General features: G+C 49.9%; 1 protein-coding gene across 1 annotated transcript in view; it reads left to right on the top strand.

Annotated features, from left to right (window-relative positions):
• The window catches only part of ano8b (anoctamin 8b), an 89,813-nt gene that overhangs the window by 30,387 nt on the left and 35,111 nt on the right, over positions 1-24,315 (top strand). Inside the window, exons 5-11 of the mRNA XM_078198554.1 lie at positions 823-919; positions 3,577-3,693; positions 5,839-5,966; positions 7,570-7,731; positions 8,822-8,974; positions 11,026-11,152; positions 14,032-14,087. Of these exons, the coding sequence (XP_078054680.1) occupies positions 823-919; positions 3,577-3,693; positions 5,839-5,966; positions 7,570-7,731; positions 8,822-8,974; positions 11,026-11,152; positions 14,032-14,087 (840 nt within the window). The remainder of the gene's footprint in view (positions 1-822; positions 920-3,576; positions 3,694-5,838; positions 5,967-7,569; positions 7,732-8,821; positions 8,975-11,025; positions 11,153-14,031; positions 14,088-24,315) is intronic.

The following is a 24,315-nucleotide window of genomic DNA, read 5'->3' as shown; positions in this document are numbered from 1 at the left end:
CTCTCTCTGCCTGTGAATTACTCCATCATTATTACTGATAAAACGTGGCTTGATTCCTTTCCCATTGGCCCTGCTTTGTACTTAATCCTCTTGTCAATTAACCAGTGCGGCTACAGAGAGAGGGCATCACAGCGACAACCACTGTTACCTCCTCTGTCCCTTTCCCTGCCGGAGAGAGAGAGCGAGAGAGAGAGAGAGTGAGGAGAGAGAGAGGGAGTGAGAGAGAGAGCAAGTGAGAGAGAGCGAGAGCGAGCAAGACAGAGATTGAGAGAGAGTGAGCAAGAGAGAGCGAGTGAGAGAGAGCAAGAGAGACAGAGTGAGCAAGAGAGAGAAAGAGAGAATGAGCTAAGAGAGAGAGCAAGCGAGAGAGAGAGAGAGGAGCGTGATAAGAGAGAGAGCGAGAGAGAACAAGTGAGAGACAGAGAGAGTGAGCAAGAGAGAGGAAGCGAGAGAGAGCAAGAGAGCGCAAGCAAGAGAGAGAACATGCGAAGAGAGAGAGCGAGAGAGAGAAAGAGAGAGGGAGAGAGAGGTGTGTGCAACAAATTCAGAAATTTGGGGGAAGGGGGTGCGGGGGCGGGGGTCACACAGCAAAGGGAAGCTGGATGAGTACCTGAGGGAGAAGGAATTCGAGGGATAGGCTGACAGAGTGAGGTGAAAAGGGGTGGGAAGAGGTTCATGTGCAGCATAAACACCAGCACAGAGCAGTCGGGCCGAATGGCCAGTTCCAGCGCGGTAAAACCCACTGTAACTGGATGTGACTCTGCAGAATTGAGGGTTTGTTTTTGAAACGAACTGGAGTGAAAGGGTCTTGTGTCCTCACAGGAGAGACAGAGCATTATCCGACACTGGCTCCAGAACCTGAGGGCAAAACAAGGAGAAAGTCTACATAACATCCACTTCCTGGAGGGGCAGCCAATCAGTAAGTAGCATCTAATCAGCACACAGGGCTCTGTGGAGATTCCATTTGTGAGTGGGGTTACAGCCCCGCACACGACAGACACCCCCGCCCCCCGCCACCCCCCCCTGCCCCCCCCCCCCCCCCCGCACACGACAGACCCCCCCCGCCCCCCGCCACCCCCCCCTGCCCCCCCCCCCCGCACACGACAGACACCCCCCCCCCCCCCACACACGACAGACCCCCCCGCCCCCCGCCACCCCCCCCTGCCCCCCCCCCCCGCACACGACAGACCCCCCCCGCCCCCCGCCGCCCCCCCCTGCCCCCCCCCCCCGCACACGACAGACCCCCCCCGCCCCCCGCCACCCCCCCCCTGCCCCCCCGCACACGACAGACCCCCCCGCCCCCCGCCACCCCCCCCTGCCCCCCCCGCACACGACAGACAACCCCCCCCGGCACACGACAGTGAGTTTTCAGTTATTCAGTACAACAGCAGCCTTTTGACTGCTTCCTCCAGGTGTCTGGGTCCACATCTGAGCTCAAAGCCGTTACATCCTCTCCCAGTTTGAACTTGGCTTCATTTCCCCCCACAGGCGTCTGGCCACCTCTTTACCTGTCATAGCCTTGCTGACACATCATGGGTGGCACGGTAGCACAGTGGGTTAGCGCTGCTGCCTCACAGCGCCAGGGACCTGGGTTCGATTCCCTGCTTGGGTCACTGTCTGTGTGGAGTCTGCACGTTCTCCCCCGCGTCTGCGTGGGTTTCCTCCGGGTGCTCCGGTTTCCTCCCAAAGTCCAAAGATGTGCGGGTGAGGTGGATTGGCCGTGCTAAATTGCCCCTTAGTGTCAGGCGGACTAGCTCGGGTAAATACATGGGATTATGGGGATAGGGTCTGGGTGGAATTGTGGTTGGGGCAGACTCGATGGGCTGAATGGCCTCCTCCACTGTAGGGATTCTATGACTCTGTCACCTATAAACGTGGTATCGGCTGAGCCTTCATTGGTAGCTCTCTCAATGTAAGATGATAAGGAACATAGGAGCAGGAGGAGGCCATTCAGCCCACCGAGCCTGCTCCCCCGTTCCATACCATCATGACTGGTAAATGCCCTTTGCACCCACTATCCCATAATCCTTTACGTTATTATTAATCCAAAATCTATTGATCTCTGCTTTAAACACCCTCAATGACTGAGCTTCCACTCCCTCTGGGATAGAGAATTCCCAAGATTCACAGCCCTCTACATAAAATAATTTCTCCACATCTCGGTCCCAAGTGACTTCCCCCTTATGTTAAAATTGTGTCCCTTGGTTCTAGACTCAACCAAGGTAAACATTTTACCCACATTCACCCGATTTTGTGAGTTTCAATGAGATCACCTCTCATTCTTCAAAACTCGACAGAGAATACAGGCCCACTTTGTCCAATCGCTCTTTCTTGGGGGTTGGGTGAGAATGTTGGGGGATGAGGATGTTGGGGGTGAGGATGGTGGGGGGTGAGGATGGTGGGGGGTGAGGATGTTGGGGGGTGAGGATGTTGGGGGCAGGGGTGTTGGGGGTGAGGATGTTGGGGATGAGGATATTGGGGGGTGAGGATGTTGGGGGCGGGGGTGTTGGGAGCGAGGATGTTGGGGGTGGGGATGTTGGGGGTGAGGATATTGGGGGGTGATGATGTTGGGGGTGAGGATATTGGGGGTGAGGATGTTGGGGGTGGGGGTGTTGGGGGTGAGGATGTTGGGGGGTGAGGATGTGGGGGGTGAGGATGTTGGGGGTGAGGATGTTGGGGATGGGGGTGTTGGGGGTGGGGGTGTTGGGGGTGGGGGTGTTGGGGGTGGGGGTGTTGGGGGTGGGGGTGTTGGGGGCGAGGGTGTTGGGAGCGAGGATGTTGGGGGTGAGGATGTTGGGGGTGAGGATGTTGGGGTGAGGATGTTGGGGGTGAGGATGTTGGAGGTGGGGATGTTGGGGGTGGGGATGTTGGGGGCGGGGGTGTTGGGAGCGAGGATGTTGGGGTGAGGATGTTGGGGGTGAGGATGTTGGGGGGTGAGGATGTTGGAGGTGGGGATGTTGGGGGTGGGGATGTTGGGGGTGAGGATGTGGGGGGTGAGGATGTTGGGGGTGAGGATGTTGGGGGCGGGGGTGTTGGGGGTGGGGATGTTGGGGGTGAGGATGTGGGGGTGAGGATGTTGGGGGTTAGGATGTTGGGGGTGAGGACGTTGGGGGTGAGGATGTTGGGGGTGAGGATGTTGGGGGCGGGGGTGTTGGGGGTGAGGATGATGGGGCGGGGGTGTTAGGAGCGAGGATGTGGGGGGTGAGGATGTTGGGGGTGAGAATGTTGGGGGTGAGGATGTTGGGGGTGAGGATGTTGGGGGTGAGGATGTTGGGGGTGAGGATGTTGGGGGCGGGGGTGTTAGGAGCGAGGATGTTGGGGGTGAGGATGTTGGGGGTGAGAATGTTGGGGGTGAGGATGTTGGGGGTGAGGATGTTGGTGGGGGTGTTGGGGGTGAGGATGTTGGGGGTGAGGATGTTGGGGGTGGGGGTGTTGGGGGTGAGGATGTTGCGGGTGGGGGTGTTGGGGGTGGGGGTGTTGGGGGTGGGGTGAATGTGGATCCGGGAAAGGGCAGTGGGAGGAGGTGAATCTCTGTGTTGAGTTTTGGGAATACTGACCAGTGTGTGTTGTGTCCAGTTGCAGAGCTCCTGACCCGAGGGATAATTCAGCAAGTGCTTCCCATCCATGAGCAGCGGATCCTTAATCGACTGGTGAAATCCTGGGTTCAGGCTGTCTGTGAGTCACAGCCAATAGGTACGTACGGGAGATTCAGAAAGCCCTGTTAGGGCCCACAGTCCTCAGACTGATCACTAAATGCTGATTTATATAATGTCGCCTTCCTATCTGTTCAAACTTGCTGCGTCCTGCACTGTGGGGCCCTCCTGCTGTCCTGCACTGTGGAGCCTCCTGCTGTCCTGCACCGTGGAGCCTCCTGCTGTCCTGCACTGTGGGGCCCTCCTGCTGTCCTGCATCGTGGAGCCTCCTGCTGTCCTGCACTGTGGAGCCTCCTGCTGTCCTGCACTGTGGAGCCTCCTGCTGTCCTGCACCGTGGGACCTCCTGCTGTCCTGCACTGTGGAGCCTCCTGCTGTCCTGCACTGTGGAGCCTCCTGCTGTCCTGCACCGTGGGACCTCCTGCTGTCCTGCACTGTGGAGCCTCCTGCTGTCCTGCACTGTGGAGCCTCCTGCTGTCCTGCACTGTGGGGCCTCCTGCTGTCCTGCACTGTGGGGCCCTCCTGCTGTCCTGCACTGTGGAGCCTCCTGCTGTCCTGCACTGTGGGACCTCCTGCTGTCCTGCACTGTGGGGCCCTCCTGCTGTCCTGCACTGTGGGACCTCCTGCTGTCCTGCACTGTGGGGCCCTCCTGCTGTCCTGCACTGTGGAGCCTCCTGCTGTCCTGCACTGTGGGACCTCCTGCTGTCCTGCACTGTGGAGCCTCCTGCTGTCCTGCACTGTGGGGCCTCCTGCTGTCCTGCACTGTGGGGCCCTCCTGCTGTCCTGCACTGTGGAGCCTCCTGCTGTCCTGCACCGTGGGGCCCTCCTGCTGTCCTGCACCGTGGGACCTCCTGCTGTCCTGCACTGTGGAGCCTCCTGCTGTCCTGCACTGTGGGGCCTCCTGCTATCCTGCACCGTGGGGCCCTCCTGCTGTTCTGCACTGTGGAGCCTCCTGCTGTCCTGCACCGTGGGGCCTCCTGCTGACCTGCACCGTGGGGCCTCCTGCTGACCTGCACTGTGGGCCCTCCTGCTGTCCTGCACTGTGGGACCTCCTGTTGTCCTGCACGTGGGGCCCTCCTGCTGTCCTGCACCATGGGACCCTCCTGCTGTCCTGCACGTGGGGCCCTCCTGCTGTCCTGCACCGTGGGGCCCTCCTGCTGCCCTGCACCGTGGAGCCTCCTGCTGTCCTGCACCGTGGAGCCTCCTGCTGTCCTGCACCGTGGAGCCTCCTGTTGTCCTGCACCGTGGGGCCTTCTGCTGTCCTGCACCGTGGGGCCTTCTGCTGTCCTGCACTGTGGAGCCTCCTGCTGTCCTGCACCGTGGGGCCTTCTGCTGTCCTGCACCGTGGGGCCTTCTGCTGTCCTGCACCGTGGGGCCTTCTGCTGTCCTGCACCATGGGGCCTTCTGCTGTCCTGCACTGTGGAGCCTCCTGCTGTCCTGCACCGTGGAGCCTCCTGTTGTCCTGCACCGTGGAGCCTCCTGTTGTCCTGCACCGTGGGGCCTTCTGCTGTCCTGCATCATGGAGCCTCCTGCTGTCCTGCACCGTGGGGCCTTCTGCTGTCCTGCACCGTGGGACCTCCTGCTGTCCTGCACTGTGGAGCCTCCTGCTGTCCTGCACTGTGGGGCCTCCTGCTGTCCTGCACCGTGGAGCCCTCCTGCTGTCCTGCACCGTGGGGCCCTCCTGCTCTCCTGCACCATGGGGCCTTCTGCTGTCCTGTATCGTGGAGCCTCCTGCTGTCCTGCACCTTGGGACCTCCTGCTGTCCTGCACTGTGGAGCCTCCTGCTGTCCTGCACTGTGGAGCCTCCTGCTGTCCTGCACTGTGGAGCCTCCTGCTGTCCTGCACCATGGAGCCCTCCTGCTGTCCTGCACCATGGGGCCTCCTGCTGTCCTGCACCATGGAGCCCTCCTGCTGTCCTGCACCATGGGCCTCCTGCTGTGCTGCACCGTGGGGCCTCCCTGCTGTCCTGCACCTTGGGACCTCCTGCTGTGCTGCACCGTGCGTCCTCCCTAGTGTCCTGCACCGTGTGGCCTTCCTGGGGTCCTGTACCATGGGGCCCTCCTGCTGTGCTGCATCGTGGGGCCTCCTGCACCAGGAGACCAGGCCTTTGTTAAAATCCTTGTTGTGTTTACCATTTTCTGTGTGTTCTCAGCTGATGAATCTAACTCCTCTTCTCTTCTGTTGCAGACGAGATCTGTGAATACTTTGGGGTTAAAATCGCGATGTATTTCTCCTGGCTCGGATACTACACGTGGTGCATGATTTACCCAGCTGTGATCGGCTTCGGACTCTGGACATTTACAGAGTCTGACCAGGTAGAGCTTGCAATGAATGATTTATCTCCGCTATCAAGAGCAGAAGTCACTCCTGAATTTCCATTGAAGCAAGTACATGATGACAGAATATTACCCCTTCCACACCGAGCTTTACAGATTAATGAGAGAAGCTCAAGTCAAACTGCTGTATTCTCAGTGAAGGATTTGCAATAAAGCTTTACAGATTTATTCATTTATTAGTGTCACAAGTAGGCTTACATTAACACTGCAATGAAGTTACTGTGAAAATCCCCTAGTCGCCACACCCCGACGCCTGTTTGGGTACACTGAGGGAGAATTTAGCATGGCCAATGCACCTAACCAGCACGTCTTTGGAGTGTGGGAGGAAACCGGAGCACCCGGAGGAAACCCACGCAGACATGGGGAGAACGTGCAGACTCCGCACGGACAGTGACCCAAGCCGGGAATTGAACCCAGGTCCCTGGTGCTGTGAGGCAGCAGTGCTAACCACTGTGCCACCGTGCCACCCTTTATTTTTATCCATCAATCATTCTTATTTGGCACCTTACGGATCCACCCTGGCTCCGTGGATAGCTGTCTATTGTCTGATCCTGAAAGTTATGGGTTCACATCCCACTCCAGAGATTTGGGCGCAAACTCCATCAGACCCTCATACTGAGAGTTACACTCTCAAAGATCCAATTCTGACACAGAAGGAGGCCATGCCAGCTCCCTACTGTAACCCTGTGAGTTTAACTGGCCATCTAATATTTCCATTTGAACTCATTGAATGTTTTCACTTCCACCACCCGCATGGCAACAATTTCCAGGCCGTTAACACTTGCTGTGTAAAAATGTTCTTTTTCACAACCCCCTGCACCTCTTGCGCAAAACCTTAAATCCCTGTCCCCCAGAGTCCACGTACCGTTTGTTAATGAGAAGAGTTTGTCTTCATTGACCTTATCGAAACCTGACGTAATCTTGTCGTTTGGAAGAGACGTTTAGCCGAAACCCCGCCCGTGCTCTACGATAGATACTAAAGATCCCACAGCCTTCTTATTTTATTCATTGGTGGGACATGGGCATCACTGACTGGCCAGCATTTATTGCCCATCAGCAGTTGAGAGTCAGCGACATTGCTGTGGCTCTGGAATCACATGTAGGCCAGACCAGGTAAGGATGGCAGATTTCCTTCCCTAAAGGACATTAGTGAACCAGATGGGGTTTTCCAATAATCGCTAATGGTCATCAATAGATTTTAATTCCAGATAGTTTTTATTAAATTCAAATTCCACTATCTGCCGTGGCGGGGATTCGAACCTGGGTCCCCAGAACATTAGCTGAGTTTCTGGATTAATAGTCTAGTGATAATACCACTAGGCCATCGCCTCCCCATATTCCAAAGAGGAGTAAGGATGTACTGGCCAATGTTTATCCTTCAACCTATGTCACAAAAAAACCAAGTCATTTATCAGGTTGCTTTTTATGGGATGTTGCTGTGCACAAATGGGCTACTGTGTTTCCTACATTACAACAGTGACTACTCTACACTCCAAGGGTATGTCATTGGCTAGGAAGCACTTTGGGAGATCCTGAGGTGGTGAGAGGTGCTGTATAAATGCAAGTTTTCTTTCTTTAACAGACCAGCCGTGATGTGATCTGTGTGGCTTTTGCCCTGTTTAATGTTGTGTGGACCACCTTGTTTCTGGAAGGTTGGAAGCGTCAGAGTGCGGAACTCGCTTACAGATGGGGAACGTTAGACCGACCACCAGAGCTTATCGAGGAGCCCAGGACCCAGTTCAGGGTGAGCGTGACTCAAATATCTGGACTACGTTTACACACATGGTATAAAGTGCGACACTGTAGAATCCAACATATAAACTGGCAACGAAATACCTTTTTGTTAACTACAGAGAATTTACAGCACAGGAACAGGCCATTCGGCCCGACTGGTCTATGCTGGTGTTTATGCTCCACACAAGCCTCCCTCATCATTCCATGCTATCAACACATTTTCTATTCCTTTCTCGCTCAGATGTTTATTCAGCTTCCCTTGGAACGTATCTCTGCCATTCGCATCAACTGCTCCCTGCGGTAGCAAATTCCACATCCTCCCCACACTCAGGGTAAATAAGTTTCTTATGGATTCCTTATTACAGTCCAAAGATGTGCAGGTTAATGGATTGGCCATGCTAAATTAGCCCTGAGTATTAGGGGGATTAGCAAGGGTAAATACATGGGGTTACGGGGATAGGGCCTGCGTGGGATTGTGGTCGGTGCAGACTCGATGGGCCGAATGGCCTCCTTCCGTACTGTAGGGATTCTATGATAAAGTAATTGGAGAGGTGATGATACTCCCTCCCATTGGGCCAGTGGACACGCTGAGGCGGAAGGAGGTTCACATTGAGCATAAACCCTGGCACTGATCAGACGGGGCGTGTGGCCTGTGTCTGTAAAATTCTACCCCAGGAACCAACTCCTTAGCACGGGTAGTAATCAATATGTGGCCCAGACCATTATTCTGACAAAGAGCAGGCGAGTTCTCCCCGGTGTCCTGTCCAAAATGTCCCAAACAACATTAGTGCAAGTCGGATTATCTCACCACTATTTTGTTGCTGTTTGTGAGAGTTTCCTGTGTGTAAATTGGCTGTTGTGGTTCCTGTGTTACGACAAGGATTACACCTCAAATTATGCTGATGCCCGTAAGGTGCTTTGGGCTGTCCCGAGGTGGTGAAAGATATAGAAATGGAATTCTTCTTACATTGACAAGTGGAGCCTGAATTGGAAAATGTTCTACTCCCCAAGTAATGTCTCTCAGCTTGATAAGGACACGGGGTTATCGCACCGTTTGCTGCACGGTATTTTTAATACTTCTCATCTCTCTCTCCTGGCAGGGTGTTAAGCGAGTTAGCCCAGTTACAGGTTGCGAGGACTTCTATTACCCGCCTTGGAAACGGAGGTTGTTCCAATATTTTGTCAGTCTTCCTGTGTGTCTCTTCTGTCTCTGCGTGGTCTTTCTGATCATGTTAATCTGCTTTGAACTGCAGGTCAGTACCGGGCAGCTGTCGAAACATTGCGATTAACCATTTGTGTACAACGTAGGCACAGGATAATTCGAATTGTGCTGCTGCTTAAGCAACTGCTTTCTAAATGTTAATGGCAAATCTCAGCAGCAAGATACCGTGCGGGTGAGGCTGGCAAAATCCTGCCCGAGGCCAGCGGAGAATTCTGTCCTTCGAACCTCGCCTGCCTTGATTCCAGGACAGGAGAGGCGGTAAAGGTCCGGCCACTGGCTCTACATTCCAAAGGACATTCTGCAATTTAACACGGAGCGATGTTCAACCAAGCTTTATTTCCACAGTAGCTTTAGAGGATTATAGTACACGACATTCCTATGAACTGAACTTCCCCCCACTTGAATGGCTTCCTGTGCCATGGTATCAGGGCCAGTTCACCCACAAGCTGCGATAATCTCAAACCGATTGGACAATTGTAAGGTTCCCCCTCAATCCCCCTACCTGCCTCACTGGCAGTCACAGCCTCCTGTCCCTGACCAGTGACCAGACCAGAAGGTGCGAACCCAAGGAGTGTGATCTCCTCCTGGAACAAAGTGTTCAGGTCACTTTCCCCCAACTGGTGCCTCGCACTGTCTGCAGCTCGGCCTCCAGCCCAGTGACTGCAAGGTGATGCTCCTCGAGCCACTGGCACTCACTGCAGGTGTGTTTGCCCTGGATCACACTGGTGTTTAGGAATGCCCACATTCTCCAGTTGCAATACCTCACCTGCCATGCCATATTCATTATCTTTATTACCTGGGCGGCACGGTGGCACAGTGGTTAGCACTGCTGCCTCACAGCACCAGGGACCCGGGTTCAATTCCCAACTTGGATGACTGTCTGTGCAGAGTCTGCATGTTCTCCCCGTGTCTGCGTGGGTTTCCTCCGGGTGCGCCGGTTTCCTCCTACATTCTGAAAGACGCGCTGGTTTAGGTGCATTGACCCGAACAGGCACCAGAGTGTGGCGACTAGGGGAATTTCACAGTAACTTCATTGCAGTGTTAATGTGAGCCTTGCTTGTGACTAATAAATAAACTTTAACTTTATTTTTTAATTAATTAATTATTTTTACTTCATTATTAATTACTTGTAATTAATAAGTCCGACTACTTCCTTTAATTTGATTTATTATTGTCACATATATTAACATACAGTGAAAAGTATTGTTTCTTGCGCGTTAGACACACAAAAGAATACCGTTCATAGAGAAGGAAAGGAGAGAGTGCAGAATGTAGTGTTACAGTCATAGCTAGGGTGTAGAGAAAGATCAACTTAATGCAAAGTACGTCCATTCAAAAGTCTGACAGCAGCAGGGAAGAAGCTGTTTTTGAGTCGGTTGGTACGTGCCCTCAGACTTCTGTTTCTTTTTCCCAAAGGAAGAAGGTGGAAGAGAGAATGTTCGGGGTGCGTGGGATCCTTAATTATGCTGGCTGCTTTGCCGAGGCAGCGGGAAGTGTAGACAGAATCAATGGATGGGAGGCTGGTTTGCATGATGGATTGGGCTACATTCACAATCTTTTGTAGTTCCTTGCGGTCTTGGGCAGAGAAGGAGCCAGAGCTGTGAGGCTCTGCTATTGCAAGTGAACCTTGCTAATATTAATAAAACCTTACAATTGGTATTAAATTACCAAATTTTGAAAGATTAATGAGCAAACAATTACTTACCTGCTCCTTGCTCCCTCGATGCACCAAATACCCTCACTCACCAAATTCCCAGGTTCACACTCGGTGACAGGTTGCATTCAGGTGCTGAGCTGCCGTTTCCACGCTGTTCCGAACCCACGGTGTTATTCAAGGAAGAAACTGGGGAGTTCTCCTCAGTCTCTTGGCTAATTTAAATCCCTCGACCACCACCACCTAACTCCAATTAACACGTTATATAAGGACATTAGCATTGCAGAGTTGCTGTCAGACATACCAGCAGTCACAAGACCCCAGTAATGATCCAGGGTGAGGAGCACCAACACAAAGGGGAGTTTTTACTCAGCTCCGACACACGTCGCTCTCTTGTTCATCAATTTCCTTCTGCTTCATTTTCCTAGGAATTTGTGTCAAGTATTAAAGAATTGCCACGGATAGTCGCGTATTTTCCTAAAGTCCTTTTGGCTGTTGTGGTTACAATTCTAGACGATGTTTACAAGAAGATCGCTTACTGGTTAAATGATATGGGTAAGAACCAAAAACACTTTCCCCTTCACGTTGGGGGGTGGGGGGTGGGTGGGGGGGAGGGGGTGAGTGGGCGGGGGGAGAATCCCTGTGATGGGGTAAATGGGCCAATCACACCCTCCCTAGGGTTTACATTTTACAATTTGATTTGATTTGATTTGATCTATTATTGTCACATGTATTAGTATACAGTGAAAAGCATTGTTTCTTGTGCGCTATACAGACAAAGCATACCGTTCATAGAGAAGGAAACAAGAGAGTGCAGAATGTAGTGTTTCAGTCTTGGTTGGGTGTAGAGAAAGATCAACTTAATGCAAGGTAAGTCCATTCAAAAGTCTGACAGCAGCAGAGAAGAAGCTGTTCTTGAGTCAGTTGGTACGTGACTTAGACTGTTGTATCTTTTTCCCGACGGAAGAAGGTGGAAGAGAGAATGTCCGGGGTGCGTGGGGTCCTTAATTATGCTGGCTGCTTTGCCGAGGCAGCGGGAAGTGTAGACAGAGTCAATGGGATGGGAGGCTGGTTTGCGTGATGGATTGGGCTACATTCACAACCTTTTGTAGTTCCTTGCGGCCTTGGGCAGAGCAGGAGCCCAGACCAAGCTGTGATACAACCAGAAAGAATGCTTTCTATGGTGCATCTGTAAAAGTTGGTGAGAGTCGTAGCTGACATGCCAAATTTCCTTAGTCTTCTGAGAAAGAAGAGGCTTGGTGAGCTTTCTTAACTATAGTGTCGACATGGGGGGACCAGGACAGGTTGTTGGTGATCTGGACACCTAAAAACGTGAAGCTCTCGACCCTTTCTACTTGGTCCCTGTTGATGTAGACAGGACCTTGTTCTCCTTTATGCTTCCTGAAGCTTTTATTAACAGGGGGTTGGAGTTTAAGAGCTGTGGGGTTATGCTGCAACTGTACAGGACCTTGGTGAAACCACATTTGGAATATTGTGTGCAGTTCTGGTCACCTCACTATAAGAAGGATGTGGAAGCGCTGGAAAGAGTGCAGAGGAGATTTACCAGGATGCTGCCTGGTTTGGAGGGTAGGTCTTATGAGGAAAGGTTGAGGGAGCTCGGGCTGTTCTCTCTGGAGCGGAGGAGGCTGAGGGGAGACTTAATAGAGGTTTATAAAATGATGAAGGGGATAGATAGAGTGAACGTTCAAAGACTATTTCCTCGGGTGGATGGAGCTATTACAAGGGGGCATAACTATAGGGTTCGTGGTGGGAGATATAGGAAGGATATCAGAGGTAGGTTCTTTACGCAGAGAGTGGTTGGGGTGTGGAATGGACTGCCTGCAGTGATAGTGGAGTCAGACACTTTAGGAACATTTAAGCGGTTATTGGATAGGCACATGGAGCACACCAGGATGATAGGGAGTGGGATAGCTTGATCTTGGTTTCAGATAAAGCTCGGCACAACATCGTGGGCCGAAGGGCCTGTTCTGTGCTGTTACTGTTCTATGTTCTAAGTCGATGACAGTCTCCTTCGTTTTGTTGACTTTGAGGGAGAGATTATTGTTGCCGCACCAGTTCACCAGATTCTCTATCTCATTCCTGTACTCTGTCTCGTCATTGTTTGAGATCCGACCCACTACGGTGGTGTTGGATCTCAAACAACTTCATTTCTTCAGGATCCGAAGGACTTCAGTTACGTGGTGAGACTGCAAAAGTTGGGATTATTTTCCCCAGAGCACAGAAGGTTAAAGGGAAGATTTAATCGAGGCGTTCAAAATCAGGAGGAGATTCGATGGAATAAATAAGGAGAATCTGTTTCCAGTGCCCGGGGGGATCGGTAACCAGAGGGCAGAGATTGATGGTGATTGGCCAAAAAAAAACCCTGAATGCGAAAAATATGTTCTACTCAGCGAATCTTAATTGGAAATATCTGTGCAAAGGAAGAGTGTACAGGCAGTGGGAGAAGAGCGGGGGGAGGGGGAGCTATTGGACTCATTCATTCAGAGGTTTGGACTAATTCAGTATCTTTGGAATTCTCTGCCACAGAGAGTTGTGGACGCTCCGTCATCGAGCCAACACAAGGCTGTCCAGGGGTGATGTCAGGAAGCGACTCTTCACAGAGAGGTTGGGGGGTGGGGCGTGGGATCTGTCCTGCCTGAGTTTGACGGATATTTGTTGGAGCCAAGGTGGGGAAGTGGAGTTGAGGTGCACATTAACCATGTGGATAGTGCAGCAAACTGGAGGGGCTGAATGGTCTTCTCCTTCATAGAATCCCTACAGTGCAGAAGAAGGCCATTCAGCCCATCAAGTCTGCATGGACCATAATCCCACCCAGGATCAATTTAGCATGGCCAATCCACCTAACCCGCACATCTTTGGACTGTGGGAGGAAACCGGAGCACCCGGAGAAAACCCACGCAGACACGGGGAGAACGTGCAAACTACACACAGATAGTGACCTAAGCCGGGAATCGAACCCGGGTCGCTGGTGCTGTGAGGCATAATGCTAATCACTGTGCCACCGTGCCGCTCCTAATCGGTATATTTTGCAGGAGTAAGAGACCTGAGAACATAATCCAGGCTGTACCCAAATAGGCTCTTTGGAGTAATAACCTTGAATGGTTCGGAAGAGTTTTGGTGAGCTTGAAGGATGTTCCTGATGTTCTGCAGCCCTTGAAGCTGCGCTTGTTACATCACTGCTCCAGCAGCTGGTAAAAGCTCAATAATTAAAGGGTTTTTTCGTTGCCCAAACCCTGGAATTGGAATATAGCCAATCAGCACAGGGTCAGCAGTGAGTGTGTCGGAAATATCTGGGTTCAAGCTGCACCTTAATTCCTATCAGCTTCTCTGCTGATTGGTTTCTAACTGTTATGGGAGGGTTCAGTGTCTAACGGTGTGTCTGAGTCACCTTTCTCTGTATTTCTTTCTCACAGAAAACTACCGCTTGCAGAGTGCCTATGAGAAACACCTCATCATTAAAATAGTTTTGGTAAGTGTTGTCTTTTGGATGAGACGTTAAATGGAATTTCTATCTGTCAGAGAGTCGCTGCACAGAGCGTCATTTACAGCACAAAATGAGGCTTTTCAGCCCATTAACTGCGTGCCAACACCCTAGGGAACAATCCAGTCAGTCCCATCCTCCCCCCCCCCCCCCCCCCCCCCCGGCCTTTGATCCCAATACCCCTCAAGTTCATTTCCTTCAAATACCCATCCAATTTCCTTTTGAAATCATTGATTGTCCCCATTTCCATCATCCTGGGCAGTGAGTCCCAGCTCATTACCGTTCGCTGCAGAATAAATGTCTTCCTCACCCACTAGCCCCCAGTATCTCTGACCCAAAATTATAAATCTCTCTCTCTTTGTCCGTGTACAATCAGCTCAATGGAAGAATCTTTCTTTTCCTGCCCTACCTAAGCCTGTCATAAGCTGGTACGCCTTTTCCAAATTTCCCCTCAATCACCTTCACTCCAAGAACTCCCACAACCTTTCCAATTTAACCTTCTAACTAAAATGCCCCCATCCCTGGAACAATTCTGGTAAATCTCCTCTGCTCCCTCTCAAGGACCTTAACAACTGTGCTAAAGTCTGCTGATCAGGACTGGACACAATACTCCAGTTGGGGTCTAACCAGAACTGGATAAAGTTTCAGCTTGTTTTGATTTGATTTGATTTGATTTATTATTGTCACAAGTATTAGTATACAGTGAAAAGTATTGTTTCTTGCGTGCTATAGAGACAAAGCATACCGTTCACAGAGAAGGAAAGGAGAGAGTGCAGAATGTAGTGTTTCAGTCTTGGTTGGGTGTAGAGAAAGATCAACTTAGTGTGAGGTAGGTCCATTCAAAAGCAGGGAAGAAGCTGTTCTTGAGTCGGTTGGTACGTGACCTCAGACTTTTATATCTTTTTCCCGATGGAAGAAGGTGGAAGAGAGAATGTCCAGAGTGCATGGGGTCCTTGATTATGCTGGCTGCTTTTCCGAGACAGTGGGAAGTGTAGACAGAGTTAATGGATGGGAGGCTGTTTTGACTGATGGACTAGGCTTCGTTCACGATGCTTTGTAGTTTTTTGCAATCTTGGGCAGAGCAGGAGCCATAGCAAGCTGTGATACAACCGGAAAGACTGCTTTCTATGGTGCATCTGTAGAAGTTGTTGAGAGTCATAGCGGACATGCCAAATTTCCTTAGTCTTCTGAGAAAGTAGAGGCGTTGGTGGGTTTTCTTAACTATAGTGTCGACATGGAGGGACCAGGACAGGTTGTTGGTGATCTGGACACCTAAAAACTTGAAACTCTCGACAATTTCTACCTCATCCCCATTGATGTAGACAGGGGCATGTTCTCCTTTACGCTTCCTGAAGTCGATAACAATCTCCTTCATTTTGTTGACATTGAGGGAGAGATTATTGTTGCCGCACCAGTTCACCAGATTCTCTATCTCATTCCTGTACTCTGGCTCGTCATTGTTTGAGATCCAACCCACTACGGTGGTGCCATCAGCAAACTTGAAAATCGAATTGGAGGGGAATTTGGCCACACGGTCATAGGTGTATAAGGAGTAGAGTAGGGGGCTGAGAACACAGCCTTGTGAGGCACCGGTGTTAAGGTGTTGTACTCAGTGTCTTGATTTGTGAAGCCTAAGATCCCACAAATTTTGCTAACCACTCTCTGAGTACGGTCTCCCAAATTCAAAGTTCAATGCACAGGGTCACCCTGTCCCTGGACACTCTATAGAATTGGGCCATTAAATCTCTATTGCCTCTCCCTATCCCTTCTGCCCAAATGCATCACCTCATACTTCTCTGTATTAAATTCCATCTGCCACTTGTCTGCCCATTCTGCTAGCCTCTCTGCATCCTGTTACAGGTGATTCACATCATCCTCACACTTTGCAACCCCAACGAGGCTGCTATTGGAATTTCAGGTCATTTATATATAGCAAAGCATGCAGTGATCCCAGCGCAGACCCTTGGGGAGCAGCACTGTCTACCACTCTCCAGTGCAAAAACCATCTACCATGTCCAGCCACTTCCGGTCCTTGAGCAGATTTTTTAAAAATCCAATTGCAGGCTGGCCCTCCAATACCATAAGCATTGCCGTAAAAGAGACTTACTGTTGAAGATTTTTGTCTTGGCTTCTTCAGGACAGACACAGGAATACCAAACTTCAATCAGCCGGTGCTTGCAAAATTCAGAACATAGTGCCTAACGTTAGCTGTGAATTTGCGATTGGACAGCACTTGCTGTGCAATCCTGAGTATGCTAAGAATGACACTCACAACCAGTTTAAGATTATCAGCCGGGCTCGCAATGTTGCTCACTTATACTTGCTGGAGATTACATATATTAATTTTCAGGGACTCATCCTTTGCAGGCAAAAGGAACATGTCCAGGCATTGCATATTTTTTGAATTAAACAAAAGAGTGGGGTGGGGGGCAGGGGGCAATAGTTCAATGGTGCATGCTCCATGGCATTGGCTGTAGGGATTCGCATTCTAATCAGTATTCTGTAACTTGATTTTGTGTCTCTGTGCCCTGTTTGAGAGCAGATTTCCACTCCATCTGACGAAGGAGCAGCGCTCCAAAAGCTAATGGCATTTGCTACCAAATAAACCTGTTGGACTTTAACCTGATGTTAAAACTCCTACTTGCTTTGACCAATCAGAGCTAGCTTGCTAGCCAATCAGCACTCCTTTTCTCAGGCAATATGAATTGTTTCACCATTGGAAATTTGATATTCTTGTGTCTGTCCTGTTGAGTACAAGATGAAAACCTTCAACAGCATGTTTCTTTTTGCAGCAATACTCAAGCTCTGTACTGCCAGGTGATTATTCTGTAAGCTTCAATTATGTTCACCAGCCTTTTATGTAGTATCTTGTCAAACACTTCTTCAAAATCCATATAGACAACATCCACCGCATTCCCTTCATCAACCTTCTCCTGTTAATTTGTCAAGAATTCTATTAGATTAGTCAAACACCACCTGTATTTTACAAATCCCTGCTGCCCAAGTGCCTGTTGATTTTGTCCCCTGATTATAAGTTTCAATACCTTAACCACTGCTGATGTTAAACTAACTGCCCTATAGTTACTAGGATTGTCCCTACATCCTCTCCTGAATAAGTGTGTCACCTTTTTAAAAATTCATTTTATGGGATGTGAGCATCGCTGGCTGGGGCAGCATTTATTGCCCTCCACTTCAAAGGGCATTTGAGAGCCAACCACATAGCTGTGGGTTTGGAGTCACATGTAGACCAGACCAGGTAAGGATGGCAGATTTCCTTCCCTAAATGTGTGGAGTCTACACGTTCTCCCCATGTCTGCGTGGGTTTCCTCCAGGTGCTCCAGTTTCCTCCCACAGTCCGAAAGACGTGCAGGTTAGGTGCATTGGCCATGCTAAATTCTCTCTCAGTGTACAGGCACCGGAGTTAAGCGACGAGGGGATTTTCACAGTAACTTCATTGCAGTGTTAATGTAAGCCTACTTGTGACTGATAAGTAAACTTAAGGGGCATTAGTGAACCAGGTGGATTTTACAGCAATTGACAATGGTTTCATGGTCATTGCTAGACTTTTAATTCCAGATTTTTATTGAATTTCTATCATCACAAATTCTACCATTTGCCAGAGTGGGATTTGAACTCAGGTCCCCAGACCTTGTCGCTGGATTATTAATCCATTGACAATACTACTGCGCCACTGCCTCCCCTCTGCCAATCACCAACCCTGTGGCACCTCTCCCTTATCCAAAGAAGCTTGAATGATTCAGGCAAACCCTTGAACTATCTCCTCCCACACTTCCTTTAGCAACCTGTGATAGAATAGACCAGAATAGGCACCTTATCCACCCTAAGCATTGTCAATGCTCCCACTAGTTCCTCCTTTTATAACTCTCCATTGCATCCACTATCTCCACTTCGACCAGTACTTGGTCAGATTCTTCCTGAATAAATACCAAACAAACAACTCACTGAATATTCCAGTCTTGCCCCCCACCTCCCAGCATAAATCACCTTCTTTGACCCTAGTAGGGCCCACTCTATTTCTTCCAACAACTTTACTATATACATGCTGGGAGAAGGGTTCCCTTTTATGTCTCTCTCTACCTGTCTAGTGTCCCTCTTCACCTCTCCTCTCGACCTGTTGCATTTGACCTGGTTCTCACTTGAAGAACTCACCTGACGTGTATCATACATCCTCTTTTTTGTTTCATCATCATCTCCACCTCCCTCGCCAGCCAAGGGGCCCTGTTTTCAGTTCTCTTACCTTTCAGCCTTGTTGAACGGTACCTACACTGTGCCTGAAACATCTCCCCCTCAACCATCACCCATTGCTCCATTACAGTTTTTCTGTCAGTCTTTGGTTCTATTTCACCTTGACTAGGTCACTTCTCATCCCATTGAAACGGGCACACTTCCAATTTAGAAATTCTATATTAGAATCATAGAATTCCTACAGTGCAGAAGAAGGCCATTTGGCCCATCGAGTCTACACTGACCATCTTGTGAGGGTTAGGTTGATTGGCCATGCTAAATTTTAGATTGCTCTTTTCTATTCTCCGTTACTAATCTAAACTTTATGATATAATGATCACTGTTGCCCAAATTGTGCCCCCACAGACATCTGGTCAACTTGGCCCATCAGATTTCGCAGCACTAGATCCAACAATGCCTCCTCTCCAGCTGGACTGAAAACATACTCGTGCCTCTATCTCTCTCTGTCTCTCTCTCTCTCCCCTATCTCTTTCTCACTGTCACTATGCGGAGGTCTATAGAACATCCCAAGTAGAATGATCTATAAATTGGTGCAGAGGAGATACCCGATCCTCTACACTGGTAGAGGATCCCACCCTTCCATCCTCCTCGAACCTAATTATAAGTGTGGGGAAGTTTTTTTTTTTGTTTTCTTTTTTTCTTGCTGGTAATGGCTTCAGGGATGGCAGTTCAGGCAGTATGCTGCATCTCCTGTGGGATGTATGTGGTGAGGAAATCCAGTAGTGTTTCAGGAGATTTTAGTTGTAAGAAGTGCATTAGATTGCAGCTTCTGGAGGAGCGTGTAAAGGAGCTGGAGGGGGAGGTAGAGGAACTCCGCATAATTCGGGAGGCGGAGGTGGAAGTTGATAGGAGTTATAGAGAAATAGTAACTCCTAGAAATGAGGCTTGGGTCAATGCCAGGAGGAGGGGTAAGAAGCAATCGGGAAGACAATCCCCTGGGGCGGTTCCCCTCCATAATAGGTTTTCGGTGCTGGAGGCTACAGTTGAGGAGGAATCAACTGAGCATAGAGAGCAGATCTCTGTGGGTGAGCCGAGTGAGAAAGCTCAGGTGGTTAGGGGCTGTAAAAGACTGGGCCTTGTGATTGGGGACTCCACAATTAAGGGGACAGATAGGAGGGTCGGAACTAAAGGTAGGGACTCAGGGTTGGTGTGTTGCCTACCAGGGGCTGGGGTCCGGGATGTGTCTGACAGGGTATTCAGGACTCTTAGGGGGGAGGGAGATAAACCACAAGTTATTGTACATGTGGGGACACACGACATAGGGAGGATAGGGGAAGGGGATATTAGGCAGGGATTTATGGAGTTGGGGTGGAAACTAAAGGCCAAGACTGACAGAGTGGTTATCTCTGGACTCTTGCCTGTACCACGGGATAGTTTAGAGAGGAATAGGGAGAGGGAAGGTTTGAATTCATGGCTGAGGGGATGGTGCAGGAGGGAGGGGTTCAGGTACTTAAGCAATTGGGGCTCGTACTGGGGAAGGTGTGACCTCTATGAGAAGGATGGTCTACACCTTAATCAGAAGGGGACCAATATCCTGGGGGGTAAATTTGCTAAGGCCATGCAGGGAGGTTTAAACTGATTCGGGGGGGGGGAGGGATCCTGAGTAGTGGGGCTGAAAGTGAGGGATGCATGGATGGGGACTGCAATGCACGGCATTGCAGAGGTGGGGTGGAGCAGGGTTTGAAATGTGTATACTTCAATGCCAGGAGTATTCGCAATAAAGTGGGTGAACTTGCAGCGTGGATCAGTACCTGGGACTTCGATGTTGTGGCTATTTCAGAGACATGGATAGAGCAGGGGCAGGAATGGATGCTGCAGGTCCCGGGGTTCAAATGTTTTAGTCGAAGTAGGGAAGGAGGTAGAAGAGGGGGAGGGGTAACATTATTGGTCAGAGATTGTATCACAGTGTCAGAGAGGAGGTTTGATGAGGACTTATCTGTTGAGGTAGTATGGGCGGAGATTAGAAATAGGAGAGGAGAGGTCACCCTGTTGGGAGTCTTTTATAGACCTCCTAAAAGTTCTAGAGAGGTTGAGGAAAGGATTGCGGAGTCAATCCTGCTTAGGAGTGAAAGTAATAGGGCAATTGTTATGGGGGATTTTAACTTGACTAATATTGACTGGAATTGTTATAGCTCTAGCTCGTTAGAGGGGTCAGTTTTTGTTCAAAGCGTGCAGGAAGGTTTTTTGACTCAGTATGTAGACAGGCCAACTAGAGGTGAGGCTATATTGGATCTGGTGCTGGGAAATGAGCCAGACCAGGTGCTAGACTTGGAAGTTGGTGTGCATTTTGGTGATAGTGACCACAATTCGGTTACGTTCACCTTAGTGATGGAAAGGGATAGGCATGAACCTCGGGCCAGTGGTTTTAGCTGGGGGAAGGGTAATTATGAGGCTATTAGGAGAGAATTAGGAAACATAGGTTGGACTAGGAGATTACAGGGACTGGGAACGTCCGACATGTGGAGTTTTTTCAAGGAGCAGCTACTGCGAGTCTGTGATAGGTATGTCCCTGTCAGGCAAGGAGGAATTGGTAGGGCTAGGGAACCGTGGTGCACCAAAAAAGTTTCTTTGTTGGTTAAAAAGAAAAAGGAGGCTTATGTTCGGATGAGACGTGAGCACTCGGGTAGTGCACTAGAAAGCTTTAGATTGGCTAAGAGGGAGTTGAAGAGCGAGCTTAGAAGGGCTAAAAGGGGACATGAGAAGACTTTGGCGGATAGGGTTAAAGAGAATCCTAAGGCGTTCTATAGGTATGTCAAGAACAGAAGGTTGGTTAGGGCAAGTTTAGGGCCAGTTATAGATGGCAGAGGGAAGTTATGTGTGGAACCGGAGGAGATTGGTGAAGCATTGAACCAATATTTCTCTTCGGTGTTCACGCAAGGGGACATGAATATAGCTGAGGAGGACACTGGGTTGCAAGGGAGTAGAATAGACAGTATTACAGTTGATAAGGAGGATGTGCAGGATATTCTGGAGGGTCTGAAAATAGATAAATCCCCTGGTCCGGATGGGATTTATCCAAGGATTCTCTGGGAGGCAAGAGAAGTGATTGCAGAGCCTCTGGCTCTGATCTTCAGGTCGTCGTTGGCCTCTGGTATAGTACCAGAAGATTGGAGGTTAGCGAATGTTGTCCCATTGTTTAAGAAGGGGAACAGAGACTTCCCCGGGAATTATAGACCGGTGAGTCTCACTTCTGTTGTCGGCAAGATGTTGGAAAAAATTATAAGGGATAGGATTTATAGTTATTTGGAGAGTAATGAATTGATAGGTGATAGTCAGCATGGTTTTGTGGCAGGTAGGTCGTGCCTTACTAACCTTATTGAGTTTTTTGAGAAAGTGACCAAGGAGGTGGATGGGGGCAAGGCAGTGGACGTGGTATATATGGATTTTAGTAAGGCGTTTGATAAGGTTCACCATGGTAGGCTTCTGCAGAAAATGCAGATGTATGGGATTGGGGGTGATCTAGGAAATTGGATCAGGAATTGGCTAGCGGATAGGAAACAGAGGGTGGTGGTTGATAGTAAATATTCATCATGGAGTGCGGTTACAAGTGGTGTACCTCAGGGATCTGTTTTGGGGCCACTGCTGTTTGTAATATTTATTAATGATCTGGATGAGGGTATAGTTGGGTGGATTAGCAAATTTGCTGATGACACCAAAGTCGGTGGTGTGGTAGACAGTGAGGAAGGGTGTCGTAGTTTGCAGGAAGACTTAGACAGGTTGCAAAGTTGGGCCGAGAGGTGGCGGATGGAGTTTAATGCGGAGAAGTGTGAGGTAATTCACTTTGGTAGGAATAACAGATGTGTTGAGTATAGGGCTAACGGGAGGACTTTGAATAGTGTGGAGGAGCAGAGGGATCTAGGTGTATGTGTGCATAGATCCCTGAAAGTTGGGAATCAAGTAGATAAGGTTGTTAAGAAGGCATATGGTGTCTTGGCGTTTATTGGTAGGGGGATTGAATTTAGGAGTCGTAGCGTTATGTTGCAACTGTACACAACTCTGGTGCGGCCGCACTTGGAGTACTGTGTGCAGTTCTGGTCCCCACATTACAGGAAGGATGTGGAGGCTTTGGAGAGGGTGCAGAGGAGGTTTACCAGGATGTTGCCTGGTATGGAGGGGAGATCCTATGAGGAGAGGCTGAGGGATTTGGGATTGTTTTCGCTGGAAAGGCGGCGGCTAAGAGGGGATCTTATTGAAACATATAAGATGATTAGAGGTTTAGATAGGGTGGATAGTGATAGCCTTTTTCCTCTGATGGAGAAATCCAGCACGAGGGGGCATGGCTTTAAATTGAGGGGGGGTAGTTATAGAACCGATGTCAGGGGTAGGTTCTTTACCCAGAGGGTGGTGAGGGATTGGAATGCCCTGCCAGCATCAGTAGTAAATGCGCCTAGTTTGGGGGCGTTTAAGAGATCCGTAGATAGGTTCATGGACGAAAAGAAATTGGTTTAGGTTGGAGGGTCACAGTTTTTTTTTTTTAACTGGTCGGTGCAACATCGTGGGCCGAAGGGCCTGTTCTGCGCTGTAATGTTCTATGTTCTATGTTCTATTCTTATAGAACATCCCAAGTAGAATGATCTTACATTGGGGCGGCACGGTAGCACAGTGGTTAGCACTGCTGCTTCACAGCTCTAGGGACCTGGGTTCGATTCCCGGCTTGGGTCACTGTCTGTGTGGAGTTTGCACATTCTCCTCGTGTCTGCGTGGGTTTCCTCTGGGTGCTCCGGTTTCCTCCCACTGTCCAAAGATGTGTGGGTTAGGTTGATTGGCCATGTTAAAATTGCCCCTTAGTGTCCTGAGATGCATAGGTTAGAGGGATTAGTGGGTAAAATGTGTAGGGATATGGGAGTAGGGACTGGGATGGGATTGTGGTCGGTGCAGACTCGATGGGCCGAATGGCCTCTTTTTGAACTGTAGGGTTTCTATGATTTTCTGCATCCCAACTTTAACCAAATAAAGGAAGTTGTCCCCAAAAGCAAACCCTCTCCATCTAACACTCCAGTGTCTTCCTGAATCATTACTGCCACACCAGGTGATGTAAAAGATCACATTTTATTCCGTTGAGAAAGAGCAGGGGAGACTCCCCTGCCACTCCCACCCAACCCCACCACCCCCAGCCTCCTGAGGTCAATTTTAATCCCTTAATCCAACGTCTATATAAATAAAACCACAGGATCTGACGATGCACCTCAGTCCCCTCACGGGACGGTTGGTTCAGCCGAATCATTTACGAGAGTGTCACAATGTCTCCCCCTCCTCAGTGTTGTTAAGTGAAGTCGCGTTGCCCCACCTTCACTCCCATCCCCTGCTGGTGGGATGCCAGAAAAACATAAGATATAGGAACAGAATTATATAGTGAAAAGTTGTGGTCCCAACACTGGCCCCTGTGGAACACCACTAGTCACCGGTTGCCATCCTGAAAAGGGCCCCATTACCCCCACTCTCTGCCTTCTGTCTGTCAGCCAATCTTCTATCCATGCCAGTACCTTGCCTCCAACACCATTGGCTCTTGGCTTATTTAGCAGCCTCCTATAAGGCACCTTGTCAAAGGCTTTCCGGAAATCCAAATAAATCACGTCAACTGGCTCTCCTTTGTCTAACTTCTTCATTATCTCCGAACCCCAACGTAATGTAGTGCCAAACTGCTCTCCCCTCCAGAATTTGAATCAGACGCAATCCCAATCCGCAGCCCTCCCTGCCCCCACCCCCCCCCCCGCCCCCGCAACCCCACGCCTCTCTCCAACACTAGGAATATCATCAGCCCCCAACTGTCTTCCTCCTGGGGGAGTTTGGATTAAGCGTGAGGTGTCAGTACTGCTGGCAGCAGCAAGAGTCAGCATCACTTCAGAGACAGACCGGGGAAAAGAGGAAGAAGGAGGGGGAATATTGAGGGGAACTCTTAATTCTTTGAGATAAATGGTGAAAAGGTTTGATCAGCAAGGTTCTTGTTGAC

Source organism: Mustelus asterias, chromosome 26, assembly GCF_964213995.1.
Source record: "Mustelus asterias chromosome 26, sMusAst1.hap1.1, whole genome shotgun sequence".
NCBI lineage: Eukaryota > Metazoa > Chordata > Chondrichthyes > Carcharhiniformes > Triakidae > Mustelus > Mustelus asterias.
The sequence above is the reverse complement of the archived record's forward strand: the minus strand, read 5'-3'. Positions and strand labels throughout refer to the sequence as shown.